Source organism: Mustela nigripes, chromosome 2, assembly GCF_022355385.1.
Source record: "Mustela nigripes isolate SB6536 chromosome 2, MUSNIG.SB6536, whole genome shotgun sequence".
NCBI classification, from domain to species: domain Eukaryota; kingdom Metazoa; phylum Chordata; class Mammalia; order Carnivora; family Mustelidae; genus Mustela; species Mustela nigripes.
The window spans coordinates 3191893-3208155 of record NC_081558.1 but is presented as its reverse complement, the minus strand read 5'-3'; the positions used below and the strand labels follow the sequence as shown (position 1 = coordinate 3208155).

Here is a 16263-nt window from a genome sequence, read left to right as displayed (position 1 = left end):
CACATAATGCAAACAGTTGCGTGCTTTTATTGAAACAGTTCTGTAGTGCTCTTTGGTTTTTCTAAATTAAACCTCAAAATTTTACAAAGAGTCAGGACAGGCCGGACAGCCCCGCGGGGCACCAGTCACAAAGCGGTGTGCATGTGGATGCATTCAGGGTGCAAAGCCCAGGACAAAGGCTTGCCTTCTGCTGGGGCTTCTCGGGTGCTCAGGACACACGTTTGGTCTCGAATGGAAGATGGGAGTACCAGTTTGCCTTAGGGGGTGGGGTAGGGGTGGGAACAGCTGGGTCCCGGCGGGAGAACCTTGGCTTTCTCAGGGAAGCAGACACCCAACCAGAGAAAGGCTGTGGCGCACCTGGAGCAATGGTGCTCTGTTAGCCCGGGCAGGGGGCCAGGGGGAGGTGGAAGGGCGTGGTGGGGACTGGCGGGCGGAGGGGCGAGGTTGACGCAGCGCACCCACGGCCAGTGCGGGCTCAGGCAAGTGTCGGGGAAAATCGCACGTCTAGATGGTTACGTGCACTTTCCTTAATGTCTGGTGTCTCGAACAACGGATGGGGCCCACCACACCGGTCTTCTCAGGTGTGCAGGCCTCGTGCCCCCTCCCCAGGCCTGCCAGGGCGCACCTGCTGCCCGCTAGGACACCGCTACACTCCCACGCCCCCTCACCCCCCCACCCCCCGTCCATCTGCACCCTGAGCGGAGCATCCCTGCATCCTCTCGGTGTCGCCAAAGCCCAAATCCGTTGAGCGTTGCCTATGAGGTCTGGTCACAGCTGCCGCTGGTCTGCCAAACATGTGAGATAATCGTCTTCAAATGGGCATGCGTCACAGATGGCTTTACCCTGGAGCCCCAAGTCAGGGACATGCACTGTCCCCTCCCACGTGGGAGTCTGGGCTGCGATTCCAGCCCCATCAAGGCATCCTTGCTGACAGCAGACCCCCCTCAACAGTCTCCTGGGCTCCTGGTGCTCCTGGGGCTGCTGGAACTGAGGGCCCCCCGGCCCAGCTGTGGCAGCAACGGCAAGGTGTTCCCTCTTGTTCTGGAGGCCAGAAGCCTGTGATCTGGGTGTCAGCTGGGCCGTTCCAGGCGGCCCCCCACCCCCCGAGTTTCAAAAGTTCCCCTTCCTACAAGGACCGGGGGCCCAGCCATATACCAGTGTGACCTCATCTTGACTAATGATATCTGCAATGACCCTATTCCTCAGGAAGGTCCCATTCAAAGGTCCTGGGGGCTACAACTTCAAAGAATGTGGGGAGATGCCACTCACCCTGTAACACTCCCTTCTGGTTCCCCACGACCCTTCATGTCATTAAGTGACAAGTGCCAACTTCTGGGGCCTTTGGTGGCTGGAGGGGTGGTGCCGGTCAGGTCAGGTCAGGTGGGTTACGGCAGGCAGCAGTCTTGGGGTGCCCGGGGAGGCCGCAGGCTGGCCGGCTGAGCTTTTCTCCCCCGGAGACGGAGACGGGGTGGATGGGGAGGCGACAAGAGTCCTTAAAGCCACTGCCTCCCACAGATTAGCATCCTCTCCAAAGGGGCGGTTTGGCCAGAACTGGATGGGAGAAAGGAGGTTCTGGCGTCGCCCCGCAGGAAACCCAGCGCTGAGGTCATAGGTCATATGCTGCCCTCGTCCAGCATCCTGGTGAGGCCCTCGCAGATGCGGCGCAGGTGCGAGCGGTAGGGCTCGGCGGGGCCGTAGAGCGCCGCCAGGAAGTCGCAGTCGGCCAAGTGGCCGAAGACGTGGTTGATGCGGCCGTGGGACTTGGCGGTCAGGTGCGCGCCCACGGCCTGGTGCAGCAGGTCCCGGCACTCGTGCAGGGCGGCGGCCAGCACGCGCCGGTCAAAGGTGAACTCCACCTGGCGGAAGCTGACGGCGGTCATGGCCGCGCAGCGCGCCCTCTGGCGGAAGCGCTGCAGCAGCGCCAGCTCCTCGCCGCCCAGCCGGCCGCCGCGCAGCAACACGCCCAGCTTCACCGCCACCTTGACCAGGTTCTTGAGCACCTTCTGGGCCTCCTTGCGGCTGCGGGTGAACTCCTTGGTGGCGCGGTACAGCTCGTCCAGCACCTCGCTGCTCGTGTCGTCGATGAACACGGCCACCGTGGCCTTGGACGCCATCTTGCTCAGGAGCTTCTTCTGGGCCTGCAGGGCCAGGCTCTTGGTGCTGAAGGCGTCCATCAGCCCTGCTGGGAGGAGAGGCACACGGATGTCAGTCCCCATGGCCCCCAGCCCTTCCAGGACCTTCCCGGCAGGCCCCTTGTGTTTGCTGCCACGGTGTGCTGGTCTGTGAAATGGGCGCATGCGGGCGGCCCAGCCCCAGGGAGCCCCACCCACGGGAGCCTGCGGTTTGGCACACCAGCCAGAAGCACCTGCTGGGCGCCAGGGCTGGGTGTGGGGTGGAGGCAAGTCAGGGACACGTGGCCCTTCCCACCCTCAGGAGCTACAAGATGCCATTGTGGGGGCTCCCCTGAGAGGCAGGGATGCAGGCAGGCCTCCTGGAGGAGGGAGGGACAGGTGAGAAGGTGGGCAGAGGGACGGCAGACCTCACACTCTGCAGCCCAGAGGAGCTAGAGCATAGAGCACAAGAACAGGCAGGATACCTACACAGAAAAGCCCTTGAAAACAAGCAGTCACACTGAAAAGATGCGGACCCAGAGGACACTAAGGGATCTAAGGGAATTCGTTTCTAAAAAGAGAAAGAGGGGCACCTGGGTGGCTCTGTTGGTTAGGTGTCTGCCTTTGGCTTGGGTCATGATCACAGAGTCCTGGGATCGAGCCCCCGCATAGGGCTCCCTACTCTTTGGAGAGTCTGCTTCTTCCTCTGCCACTCCCCCTGCTTGTGCTCTCTCTCTCAAATAAATAAAATCTAAAAATAATTAAAAATAAAGGAAGGAAGGACAAGAGGGAGGGAGGAGGAGGAAGGAAGGGTAAAGTCAAAAGAGTGAATGCATAATGGTGAAATCTGGACAGGATGTTCTCCAGTCCACAGACCCAACATATCCTCCCTGTGGGCTGAGGAGAGGCTCAAGGTGAGTTATCACAGGCCGATTCCATCCCCTCTCCCCCAGTCCAGCTTGTCATTCCCCACCCTATCCTGAAGTTCAGTAGGATGGGGGCCCCAGGCCCCAAGCCCTGGGCTGTTTAGGGTGGAGGAGCCCAGTTACTACCAATTCCCCAGCCTGGCATGTTTACAGCAGACAGCCCTGAGGCCCTCCTCCAGCGAGGAATGAGTCAGGTGGACAGCAGCCTGGGCTCTGGGACCAGGGGTGAGGGCCATGTGTGAGGTTTCTAGAAACACATTGTTCTAGTGACACCTCTGATCTAGACACACTGACTTGAGATCACTTCCACTCAGGAAAGGGCCGGGACAATGGCCAAGAAGAATGGCAGGCCAGCTCTTAGGGCACAGTGACCAGGCCTCTGACTACAATCTCTGTCTGTTCCTCACACCTGTCCCCATGGCTGACTTCCAGATGCCCTGAGCTCTGAAGCCGAGGGGGGGCCAGGGTTCTTCCCAACCTGCATATCTGGGCATGACCCTTCCCTTCCGAGGACCAGCCAGCAGCTCCCATGGCTCCCGAGACCTGGCCCCACGCCTCAGGTGCCGTACCCTCCCCAGTGAACTCCTATTCATGCCCCTGGAGCCCTGGCTCCCAGGCCCCCGCCTTCTTGAAGTTTCATCCCTCAGCTCAGCTTGGAAGCCATCCCCGAACAACCACACTGACGGTGAGGCACCTCCTCTGGGCCACGCAGTGCCCCAGGGACTCCTCCAACACTGCCCTGCCCCACCCCGCCTGCCTTCACTCCCCAGCTGGCCAGCCTCACCCCAACCAACAGGGGAGGCGAGGGGCTTGCTTCCTTACCCGCTGTGTCTTTGGAGACTCCAGAAAAATGAATGAGGCGAGCCGGAGACCCACCCCCAGCCCTCACCCAGTGTCCCAGACCCTGATAGAAATGCACTTCCACCCTGGCCCCAGGCGGCCAGACCAGGGAGGCTGCGGGGGTGCTTGCTCAGCCCCCAGAGCCCCCACAAAGCCTGTCTTTGTGTGAGCTCACACCCCGAGAGAAGTCCCACCCCCTGGGCTGCCCCCTCGCCTGCCCTCAGAGGTCAAGGTGGGCACAGGGAATGGCAGGACTGCCTTCCCTGCCCCCCACAGCGTCCCCAGCATGTGGGGTTACGCAGGCCTGGGCCAGAGCGGGGGGGGGGGGGGGCGCTGCAGACTCAGCACCACGTGGTGGGCCCTGAGCCCACAGCATGTGCCCGTTTCATCATTTCCACCAGGCAGTAGGCTGGTTGCCAGTTTGCTGAAGAAATTACACAGGCTCAGAGAGGCTTAGCCACTTCCTCGAGGCCACACAGCAATACAGCAAATGACCACCTCTGCAGGCCTACTCTTTTTCACCTTCCCCACTTGGTGCCTGCAGATCACCTCGAGTTTTCAAGGGCCAGGAGCTGTTCTACTGACAAATCTAGCCCCACTATTTAGGACCTGCTCCCAGATCTGACTGTGTAGTCAAGCAACATAACTGCCTTGTGCCTCAGTTTCCCATCTGTAAAATGGGAAAGACTGAACTAACTCTGTCCTAGGGCAGAAGATTGTGGCCAACCCCAATGCCCACCCCAGGCTGTGAGCTTCCCCTGGGCCAGGGGCTGGATGCCACTGGCTAGAATTCTGACATTCAGCTCCCTGAAGGCGTAGCCCCACTTATCTGTGACATTCTCTGGGAAAAGGACCCCAGCAGCTTCAGGCTGCCAAAGAAGTACCTGTGCCTCCCAGATGCCCTCCCACTGGTTTCTCTAGAATGTTCTATTCCGTTCCCTGCACCGGGACCACTCCTCTCCCTGTTACTCATCCTGTAAACTGCTCAGCTAAGTCTCAGTGTCAGAGTCACCTCCTCCTGGAAGCCTCCCATAGCACCCCAGGCATGCTCCCATTTTGGCCTTGCACACCTTGATTTCACAGTTCGTCTCCCTGGCCTGACAGTGCAGCCAGGGGCCAGCGCTCCCTTGTTCACACAGTGCCTCCCATGCTCAGCCCAGGGCCTGGTACACAGCAGGCACCCCATAAGTGTTTACTGAATGCATGAAGGAAAGGACATCCACGAACATCAGAAATGAGAAGGGACCCCTAAGCCCTAAGGCCTTGGGTTCAGTCTCCCCAGCTTACTGATGGACAAACAGGCTCAGAGAGGGAAAGGACTTTCCCTGAGTCCAGGGAGGAGGCCCAGGCACCTGGAGCCCAGGCCTTGCTGCCTATTGGTTGCTGTGTGACCCTCGGGGGCAGGGTGGAGGGGCTCTGTCCCTCTCTGGTCCAATCTGCACGTGCTGGTTGAGCGTGTTGGTTCTGGAGGGGAGTTGGGCCCCCGAGCAGGACCTTCCTCCTAAGCTCAGAAGGAAAAGGGGGTGGGCCGAGGCAGCTGCAGTCTCCATCCGGGCCTCCACACTCCTAACCCCTCCAGCCAGCCCCCAGACCTGCTCACACCTGGGCCAGCCCAGCTGCGTGACCCCTTCTCCCTGACCCATTGTTCTGCTAGAAACCCCCGATCCAAGCAGGCAGACAAGGAGATGACTACAATCCCAGGGGAGCAGGCCACGGACGAAAATAAACCCCGGCCTTCCTTCCTTCCTGCACACTCCCCCAGGTCCGCGGGCGGGCAAGCCAGGAGGCGGCCAGGCTGAGCCATTTCGGCCCTTCTGGGGCAATGCCTTCCCAGGAACTACCGAGGGGCTCCAGGGCCAGATGGTCAGTGTGCCTGGTCTGGCCACCAAGGGCCCGAGCATTCCATTTTTGTTAAAGCTAAATAAGCCTGCTAGAGGATGGAGGGCTCGGCTGAACACTCATTCAGTCGCCAGCGAGCATTTAGGGAGCACCAACTGTGTGCCAGGCACTGGGGATATCGGGACGACCAAATGAGATCTCGTCCCTGCCTTCTGGGGGACTCCAGCTTTTAAGATGCTGGCCACCTTATTACAAAATAATTCAGGTCCCCCATTTCCCTGGAATGGAGTCTGCAGACACCACTGCCTACCTGTACCTGCCAGCTTAAAAACAAAATAGGGGACGCCTGGCTGGCTCAGTCAGTTAAGCATCTACCTTCAGTTCAGGGTCCTGGGATCAAGCCCTGCATTGGGCTCCTTTCTCAGCGGGAGCCTGCTTCTCCTTCTCCCTCTGCCCCTCCCCGAAACTCATGCATACCCTTTCTCTCTCTCTCTCTCAAAAATAAATAAAATCTTTAAAAAATTAAATCTTTAAAAACATAAACTGATGGTATAAAGGTGGTATTCTTTTTTTTTTTTTAAGATTTATTTATTTATTTGACAGACAGAGATCACAAGTAGGCAGAGAGGCAGGAGGGGGCAGGGGTCAGCAGGCTCCCTGCTGAGCAGAGAGCCCAATGTGGGGCTCCATCCCAGGACCCTGAGATCATGACCCGAGCTGAAGGCAGAGGCTTAGCCTACTGAGCCACCCGGGTGCCCCTAAAGGTGGTATTCTGAGTCAGACTGATTGGGGAAGGGTCTAGGACCTCCATCTGGGTCTTTACAGATGGTCTTTAAAAAGCCATCAAGCTTGATGGTCATAAAACTCTGTGATTTTGTTAACACGCATCTAAGTGTACACTTTCCAGGGATGGGTTATGGCATGTGAATTTATATCTCAATAAAAAAAAAAAATCTAGTCTTACTCTAAAGAAGAAACATCAATGGCCAACCAGCAGCTGGAAAGTTGCTCAACCTCACTGGCTGCTAGGGAGATGCCTGTCAAAATTGTCACCGCCTCCCACCCCCCTGCCGGTGGGGGGGCTGTGACTACAGCAACAGGCCATCATGAGAAACTAAGGCTGGGGGCAGTGAGAAATGGGGCGGCTGCTGTGAAAACCCACGTTTTGGCTGCTCCTCAAACACAGCCTTACCAAGCGACCCAGCAATTCCGCTCCTAGGTAGCTCCCCAAAAGCAATGAGAACATATGAAACACGCAAGCTTGCACGCGCCCGTGCACAGCAGCATGATTCATACAGCCAAACAGTGGGGCCAATCACGTGGCCCTCAATGGGTGAAAGGACACACACAGCATGTGCACCCCCTACGTGCATGTCCCACAGCCACGAGAAAGAGCAAGACGCCCCCATGTGCAGCCCCAGGGATGGATCGCAAACTCACAACCCGTAGGGAGGCAACCAGACATAGAGGGCCACATGGGGTGTGAGTCCACGCATGTGACACGCCCAGAACAGGCTCCTCCATGGACCGGAAGGGGGCTTGTGGGGACAGGAGCTGAAGGCAGACAATGGTCAGTGGGGCAGGGGTATGTGTGACTATTGATGGGGATGGGGTTTCTTTTTGGGGAGAGGGAATGTTCTGGAAGTTGAGCACTTTAAAGTGGTGAATTTTATGGTATGTGGGTTATACCTCATCAAACTGAACACTTACTATATATATTAAGTGTGTATATTTTAGGGACACCTGGGTGGCTCAGTCAGTTAAGCAGCTGCCTTTGGCTCAGGTCATGATCCCAACATCCTGAGATCGAGTCTCACATTGGGCTCCTTCCTTGGTGGGAAGCCTGCATCTCCCTCTGCCTCTGCCTGCCACTCTGCCTATGGTCTCTCTGACAAATAAATAAATAAAATCTTAAAAAAAAAAAAACCCACAAAAACCAAGTATATATATTTTATAGCTCTCTGCCCCTTACTATGTATGTTTTATGCCTCATATTTAAAATGTTAAATAAATTGAACATTTGACAAATCAGGGTTTGGGGTGCCTGGGTGGTTCAGTCATTGGGCACCTGCCTCCGGTTCAGGTCACGATCCTGGGGTCCTGGGATCGAATCCCACATCGGGCTCTCTGCTCTGCGGAAAGCCTGCCTCTCCCTCTCCCATCCATCTGCTTGTGTTCTCTCTCTCGCTGTCTCTCTCTCTCTGTCAAATCAATAAATCAAATCTTAAAAAAATAAAAAAAATTTAAAAAATAAAAAGCCATAATTAAAAAGAAAAGAAAAATCAGTATTTGGCCCATAGTGTAGTACAAAGAGAAATAAAAGGGTCACACGAGTTAAGGTTTGTAAGTCGCTTCTGCCTTGCCGGGCACACAGTAGGCAGCTAGCACCGCAGGGCTGCCCAACAAGAATTCCCCACCTTTGAAACTCAGGCCCTCCACGCTTGAGGATAGAGCACATCTCTCGGAGATCTGCCTACGGGGCACGGCAGTGAACTTGTAGCTACAGATTCCTCTCGAAACGAGCTCCACCCTACCCTAAATTTACCCAGGAGCTGCAATTCGGGGACAGTCACTGAGGACTAAAACCTTGCAAAAGCCCACTTACCGGTCTGGTTCCAGCAGAACATGAGGAAGCTGTGAGCGTCAGGGGGCTACTCAAGGCACACGGCTCCCTGCCCCCCAAAGCCAGAATGTCCTGTTAGCCCCACAAGCAACAAGAAAGCCCTCCAAATTTCCCAAATAGTCCCCTAAGAGGGGGACCTTGCTGAAAGGAGACACCAGTAACCAGTGAACACAAATACAAACAGGGACATCTCAGGGAGAGATAAGAGGCGAGGATGACAGGGAAGCGGTGGCCGGGGACCGCAGGTGACCTTGGCCAGGACGGTCAGGAAGGCCTCTCTGCGGTGGAGCTGCCAAAGCTGGGAATGGAAAGACAAGGTCTGGCGGAAAGGTGAGCCCGGCAGAGGAAACAGCTGTTGCAAAGGCCCTGGGGCAGGACTGTGCCTGGTGGATTAGAGGAGTGGTGACGATAGTGAAGGCCGCTGTCTGGGTCCTCCCACAGCCCTGATATCTCCCCACAGGGACCCCAGACAGGCCCCATGGCCTTGGGGGCAGCTTTCCCATCTATGAAATGGGTGTCCATGTTTAGAGTCCTTGGTCCACATTCTTCCCCAGAGCTGTGGAGTCCAGCCCATACCTCTCCTGCCAACCCCAGGCAAAGGCCTTCTGGACTCGGAACTTTGTCCTGTTCCCCAGTTTGGGCACTCCAGCTCCCAAACACCCTGCAAACTGGCCATGGACCCTGATCTTGAACCTCTGGGCTGCTCTAACATCGCTTACCTGCAGAGGCAAAGACAGGAGGCAGGACTGTCTCTGAGCCTCCCAAGAGGTGAGGGGCACACACCGGGGAATGGTGTCCTCCCAGTGGACCCTGTTCCCTCCAGTCCCTTCAGTTTCCAAACCCAGGCCAGTGTCTATCCCGTTACAGCCACAACCCCCTCTGTCTCTCCATTGCTCAGTGGGCTCCAGCCTCATCCATCCCCTCCGTGCACACGCTGTGCCTCTCCCAGGGCTGGGGAGCGGGGGGCGTTCTCAGCATAAGGGTCCCGCTGCTCAGAGAGGCTTTCCTGAATCATTCACCCCCGGTCTCTACCTCACCCTGCTTATTTGTGACAGTTCATTGTACTGGATTCATGACTCAGGGTTCCTATGCTAGGCTCGAGGCCATGAGGGTGGGTAATGGGTCTGTCTTAGTCCTGGCAGGGTCCCCAGTACCGAGCCCTGGGCAGGCAGTGGATCGTCATCAGAGGATTGTTGAATGACTAACTGATGAATGAATGCAAACCGAAGCCCAGGTAATACGGGCGGGAAATGAGGTTGGAAAGCTGCCCGGGCCCTGCTTGCTGGGAGGCCCTGGAGGTTGGGAGTGGGGAGACTCCTCCTGGCCCTCCCCCATCCTACTGGGACTGAGCACACTGCAACCCCGGGTTGAGTCCCACAGCCAAATCGATTCTCGCAAAACGCTCTCCGTAAGTTTCGCCAAACTGGGATCCATCGTTGGGCTTTCAGATGCGGTTGACAAAGATGTGCAGTTCTGGGCATGGGGTGTCACCTGACATTCTCCTTTATGGGAACAATCCAGACAAACGTGAAACAAGGGGAATGAAAACTGCATTCATCAGCAACGAGAGCAACAGTCCGTGCCGAGCCAGATGGCAGGCGACCCCGGGGCCGGAGAGCGTCTCCTCAAGTCTCTTGTGCTTTTCACAAGGAAACCACTGTGGACCCGACACACTGTTGAGTTTAATTCTCATCCCTGGCATTCTCTTCATCACTTTCTTGAGTTCTGCCAGGAGCTGGCAAACCATGGCCCACTGCTCGTTTTTGTAAATAAAGTTTTATTGGCACATGGCCGCAGCCAATCCTTCTATACCATCTAGGGCCGTTTCCGTACCATAAGGGCAGCCTTGGGTAGATGGAACAGAGACTGTGTGGCTTAACAGAGCTGAAAACATTTATTCTCGGGCCTTCATAGAAAAAGTATGCCAGCCCCTGGTCTAGACCATCAACAGGACAATAAAGCAAACCCCGATGTGTAGTAGTTGCCAATTTCCACGGTGTACGTGCTCCCCCCGCAGGGGCCAATTTCAAGCTTCCAACTTGATGTCAGCAAAGGTGGAACTGGGAAGAGCTGCTCATCATTTCCACCAGCCACATCCGAGAGACAAAAACGACCTCAAGAGTACAGATCGTAGTAAAATACGGTAGAATAAGTAGGAAGTTATGATTTTTGACTATAACATTTGCTTTTTTATGACTTTTATCAACCTATGATTCACACACCATAAAACACGTCCTTTCAAGTGTACAACTCAGTGGTTTTTACATATATACACAGAGTTGTGCAACTATTGCCATTATCTAGCTCCAGAACATTCCGCCACCCCAAAAATCAACCCTGCCCCCATCAGCGGTCACTCCCCAGCCCCTGGCCCCCACGAACCCCCTTCCCGTCCGTGGAGGAGCCTGGTCTGGACGTGTCACACGCGTGGACTCACTCCCTGTGTGGCCTCCTGTCTGGTTCCCTCCCTGCGTGTTGTGGGCTCGGGGTCCGTCCGCGGGGCTGCGCATGTCAACGCTTCCCTCCTTTTTATTGCCAAATACTATTCTATACCCTCATTTTAAATACAATGTAAGCTCATAGTCTGTCATTTTTAATAATGGTTGTGTTTAACAACCCAGCCATAAAAAATCCGCAAGATGAGACAGCAGGGGCTCTTGTGAGCCGGGCTGGGCCAGGACAGCAGGCCCCGGGGCCACGGGGAGCCCATCCCTGCCGCATGAATTCTTCATGTCCCACACAAAGGGCATCAATAATTGATGGACCAGCTCAGCAGGGCCGGGCCGGCCTCTCCATCTCACCTCTCCGAGCCCTGGCTGCGGTGGCCCGGGAGGGCCTCCGTCCACAGCAGCAAATGCCGCCACTGTCCTTGTGCCGCATGAGACACCAGGGCCCCGCGGTGTCGGCCTGTTACCAATCACCGCTCAGAACTCACAGTTGATGCCCAATTTGGATATGGCAAAAGGAAGAGAGAAATCTGCTCATCTGAGGGGCTTGGGGGCCTCAGTGGTTCTCAAACGGGTTCTCTAGAGCCCTGGCAGGGCCCCCCCAAGGATGAGCCGGGTCTGGCCACCTGCCGGGTGGCCGGGGGAGCCAGGACACTGCCAGTGATGGTCAGACTTCCACGGAAGCAGAGCTTGGGCACCGAGCAGGAATGACAGGAGAGCACAGCCCACCCCCTACAGAAAAGACCAGGCCAGGCCGCGGCTCAGGCCCAGCAAAAGATGTTTCACAGCAAGTGGAGGAGGCCCGCATGGGGCACCAGTGTGTCTGCAGCCCCTAGGGGAGTCCCAGCTCCACCCACATCTCCCCTCTCTGCTGCCTGAATCCTAGTTCCCTGAACCCTGGGCCCTCCTTCCGGCTCAAACTCTCTCGCCTCCTCATCCGTCCTCCCCAAAGAGGCCACCAGAGGGCGCCGGTGATCGCCAGAATCGGGACCCACTTCCTCTGCCCACAGCCCTCCACAGCTCCCCTTTTGGAGGTAAAAGCCCCAGTTCTTCCCATAGTCCACAGGACCATGACCTCACCCTCTTCCCCCCCTCTCTTCCCCTCACTCGCTCTGTTCCAGTCCCATGGGTCTCCTCACTGTCCCTCCAACACTCCCGGTCCAGGCCTGCCCTAGGGCCTTTGCACGGGCCGCGTCCTCTAACTGGAAGGCTCTCAGGTCTCCACGTGGCTGTTTTTTTCTTAGGATTCAGGCCTCAGCTCAGATGTCCCCTTCTCAGGGGTCCCTCTCAGATGCCCCATTTAAACTAACTTCCACATCCCTCTGTCTCTCCATTGAGTTCATGCAGTTACGGGGAAGTGGAATGAGATTTCTGGATGATCACCTGTGTTTCCCAAGTCCCATCTGTGAGCCAAGTGAGGGACGACACCGACTCGGCCTTGGTCAGTGCCATGTCCGTGGGCGCCCTGTACCAGGCTTCGGCTCACAGAGGGGCTCAGAATCTGTTGAGTGAATAAATGACCTCCCAGCTCTAGAGGGGTCTAGGATCTGAGAGCTCCTCCAAAGGCCCCACAGTCCAGCCAGGGAAACTGAGGCCCAGAGAGAGACAGAGATAACCCAAGGTCACATAGGAGTGCTGCGTAACCTCCTGTGGAGTGGGGGCTCTCCCAGGTAAATGCTCCCCAACTTCCACTACCCCATTGGACAGAAGTGGAAGTCGAGGTCTGGAGAACAGTGTTAGATGATCCCAAGGACTGGGACAGAGGAACTTCCGGGAAAGCTCAGGTGGGGGATCCCAGAGAGTTATCTGGTGGGGGAGGGGTGGGGGTAAGGGCTGCCCAGGGGAGGTGCACATGCTGTGTAAGTGGCCCAATCCTGCCCCCCCTACATCTCTAACACCTGGGGCTGTGGACCCCCACATCTAAGTCTCTTACACCGGGGGCCGTCGACAGCCCACTCCCCCAGTCTCTAACACCTGGGGCCATGGACCCGGCCCCCTCTATGTCTCTAACACCTGGAGCTGTGGACCCCCGCCTCTACATCTCTAATACCAGGGGTAGTGGACAGCCCCCAATCTCTAACACCTGGCGCTATGGACAACCCCCTGTCTCTAACACAGGGGGCCGTGGACAACCACCTCCGTCTCTAACACCTGGGATTGTGGACCCCTTCCCCTAAGTCTCTAACACCTGGGGCTGTACCTGGATGAGCCTCAGCCATTATTCAACCTCTGACTCTGGGCGGGGACATTTCGGCCACAACAGCTGGAGCTTTGTCCTCAGGCACTGTCTCCTGGCCCCATTCGACAGACAGGGACACTGAAGCCTCTTAAACCCACCATATCAGATCACCAAGCAACCAAAAGGCCCCTGTCCTACCCAGGCCTCAGATGAGGAAACAGGTTCAGAGAGTATCTGAGCTGCCCAAGGCCATGCAGCAGCAGGGGACCCCATAGGGCTCCCAATCTGCACCTGTCTGACTCGTCTATTCAGTTAGGGACCTCCCACCCTCATCAGAGAGGGGTTCAAGCCCCCCACTAGCAGCCCCCAAGTGGTCTGGGCACTCACCTACTACCAGCATCCCAGGCCACCAGGCCTGCCAAGTGGGAGAAGCACAGCCCAGGTGTTTGTGTGGCTGGGGCGACAAGTCTTTGTTCTGGTTTCCATAGGTACCGCGTCCCAGGGCCGCCCCGCTCTGCTCCTCCCAGCTGCCCAGCCCTCGCCTGGCAGTCTCTTGGCCCAGCCCATCTAGGCAACTTGTTATGTTTTAAAGTCGGTGCCCATGGACCTGGCAGGGCAGTTGAAGGAACAGCCCACGCAGAGGCCCCGGGGCAGGACCGCGTCTGGAGTTTGGAGGAACGTGGAGGTTGGTCTGGTTGGAGCAGAGTAAGTGAAGGGGAGAGAGAGAGGACCAGAAGGAGACATGCAGGGCCCACATTCCTGCACTGACCCTGGAAGCAGCCCTCTTCCCCAGGGATTTTGGTCCCTTCCCATTCTACAGATGGGAAACTGAGGCTCAGAGAATCCAATCGCTTGTGCTGGGTAGCATGGTGAGTGGCAGAACAGGAGCCTATCGGTCTGATTCCAGGGTCTGAACTCCACGACCACTAGGCTGAACTGCCCGCACTTCTCCGTGGGCCTCCCCAGGGCATCCAGCTCCGGCAGCTGGCCGCAGATATGCTCCGGAAGCAACCTTGGAGGCCCATTTACAGCTGGGGCTGTCCCTCCTCCAGGAGAGCCCCCCCAGGATAGAGGAGGCGGTGATGCTCGCAGATCTAGGTCAGGCCACCTGCCAATTACCTCGGCAGCTACAGTCCCAGTTCACAGCTGACAAAACTGAGGCCAAGGCTTCAGGCCACTGGGAAGCTCCCAGGTGGCCAGTCTGGGTGGGCCTGGCCATGGCTCTTCCGGCTGCCTGGACTAGCCAGAAGCCACACACATTCCCATCACCGCACCTTTGTTTGGCCAGGCTGCCCACTACCTGAAATGCCCTCCCGACTTTGGAATCTGGGAATCCGGCCCTAGCACCTGGCACCCTGCACAGCGAAAGGGGCAGAGTCCATCAGAGTCCCCATGGGGGTGCGGGGACGCTGGTCCCAGAGCACAGCCCCACGCTTGGGAGGGCAGTTCAGACCCGATCTGTCTTCCCCTTCTCCCATACAGCAGGAGAGTGACGGGACCCAGAGCGAAAGGGAGAAACAGGGGGAAACTCAGGCAGGGATACCGATAGGCAGGGGGTAGGCAGGGAGTGCAAGGGCGTGGGGGCGAGAGAGACGGGGCGTCCAGGTGGCCCCCGAGGTGCGCCGAGATGGGGAGGCGCCCCGGCATCGCTCCCTCACCTGCTCTCCGGGGCCTGTCCGTCGGTCCGACCGTTGGGGCTCCGTACAGCCGCCTCTGAGGGGCCGTTGGGGCTGCCGCGGGACTCGCGCGGGAGGACTGAGAAGGGACTGGACGGGGCGGGCGGGGAAGCTCGGTCACGCCCTCCCATAGCCCCGCCCACCACGGCGGCCCCGCCCCTCCCCCGCCCTCGCGGAAAGGCCCGCGACGGAGGGGCGGGCCGAGGGTGTGGAATCAGCCAGTGGCAGTGCGGGCGGTGTACGAAGAGCCCAATGAAAGCAAGTTATCAGGAAGGGGGCGGTGTCTGGGGCGGGGCCGAACGGCTCCGGGGGATTCCTCCGGAATCGTGAAACGCGCCGGATGCGGAGTTGAGCGGCTGGCGAGGGGGGTGATTTACCAAAGAAAGGGGAGGAAGGAGATCCAGAATCAAAAACAGAGAGAGACCCGGTGGGGAGGGGGGCAGGGAGAAAGACGGAGAGCCCGAAAGGAAAACAGACCAACTCGCCCCGGCAAGCCCCTTCCTCCCTCGGGGACTCACTTTACCCACCTGCGTGTTAGAAACTGGGGCCGAAGCACGTTTCCTAAAGCACAGCCCCTAGGAACCCTTTATATCAGAATCACCTGAGAGCCCCTTAAAAAATGCAGAGTCCTGCAGCCCTCGATGGGCTGAGCTGACGCCAGGTTGAAGATAAATCTCCCTGAGCTCAGGTAAATCCTCAGGTGAGGTTTGGGGCGGTCACTGGGTGGACAGACCCTGGACAACTCCCCCCCACCCCGGGCGACGCGCAGATCCAGCCTCGATTTCCGTGGGAATGAGCCGGCAGAACACGCAGGAGCCTCCTGGCCGCCAGCGGGTGAGGTGGCTGGGCCAGCTGGGGCCCCCCCAGGAGGATGCAGCTGTGAGTCCTGGGAACTGGGCCCAGGAGCGGCTCCCAGCTCCCCTGCTGCTCGGTTTCCTCCCTGCAACCCAGCTCTAGGTCCCAGTTTTAGCTGGGGCCCAGGGAGGCCAGAGCAGACCAGACAAGTGTTTGTGGCATTCCTCCTGTGTGCACTTGGGACACCCACAGCCCCAGCACAGAGTTCTGCTCCTGAGGCAAAGAGAAATGAAATGTCCCTTTATCTCATTTCGGAGAGGGAAACTGAGGCCCAGAGAGGGGCAGTGACTTGGCTGAGGACACACAAACATGGGTGGCAGGACCAGGATTCAAACCCCGGAGTACTGGTCCCAGTACTCGCCTTCAGCCAAGTCCTGCCCTCTTCTTAGTCCAGGGCTGCTATCCTCTGTGCGATTGCCATCCAGATCCTGCATTCTGGCTGTGGGGCACATCCTGGGCCCTGCGGGGTGTTGAGCAGTATATCTGGCCCCCCACCTACTGGATGCCAGCAGCCCCCCACCCCCCTCCTGGTCTGAACAATGTCTCCCTCTCCCTCTGCTGATAGATGAATAAAATCTTTTTTTTTTTTTTTTTAAGATTTTATTTATTTATTTGACAGAGAGAAATCACAAGCAGGCAGAGAGAGAGAGGAGGAAGCAGGCTCCCTGCTGAGCAGAGAGCCCGATGCGGGACTCGATCCCAGGACCCTGAGATCATGACCTGAGCCGAAGGCAGCGGCTTAACCCACTGAGCCACCCAGGCGCCCC

At 57.5% G+C, this 16263-nt stretch overlaps 1 protein-coding gene across 3 annotated transcripts; it reads right to left on the bottom strand.

Annotated features, from left to right (window-relative positions):
• Positions 1 to 4: 4 nt before the first annotated feature.
• On the bottom strand, positions 5 to 14733 carry TNFAIP8L1 (TNF alpha induced protein 8 like 1). 3 transcript variants are annotated; one of them, XM_059388701.1, is made up of 2 exons: positions 14624 to 14733; positions 5 to 2182 (listed from the first exon to the last, which is right to left on the bottom strand). In XM_059388701.1, the coding sequence occupies exon 2, from the start codon at positions 2172 to 2174 to the stop codon at positions 1614 to 1616; it is 561 nt and encodes a 186-aa protein (XP_059244684.1). In that variant the 5' UTR covers positions 2175 to 2182; positions 14624 to 14733; the 3' UTR covers positions 5 to 1613. The 3 variants fall into 3 exon arrangements, with proteins under 3 accessions (XP_059244684.1, XP_059244685.1, XP_059244683.1); XM_059388702.1 differs by having other exon boundaries at positions 5 to 2179; positions 14624 to 14732; XM_059388700.1 differs by lacking the exon at positions 14624 to 14733 and adding an exon at positions 13353 to 13403.
• Between the last annotated feature and the right edge of the window lie 1530 nt (positions 14734 to 16263).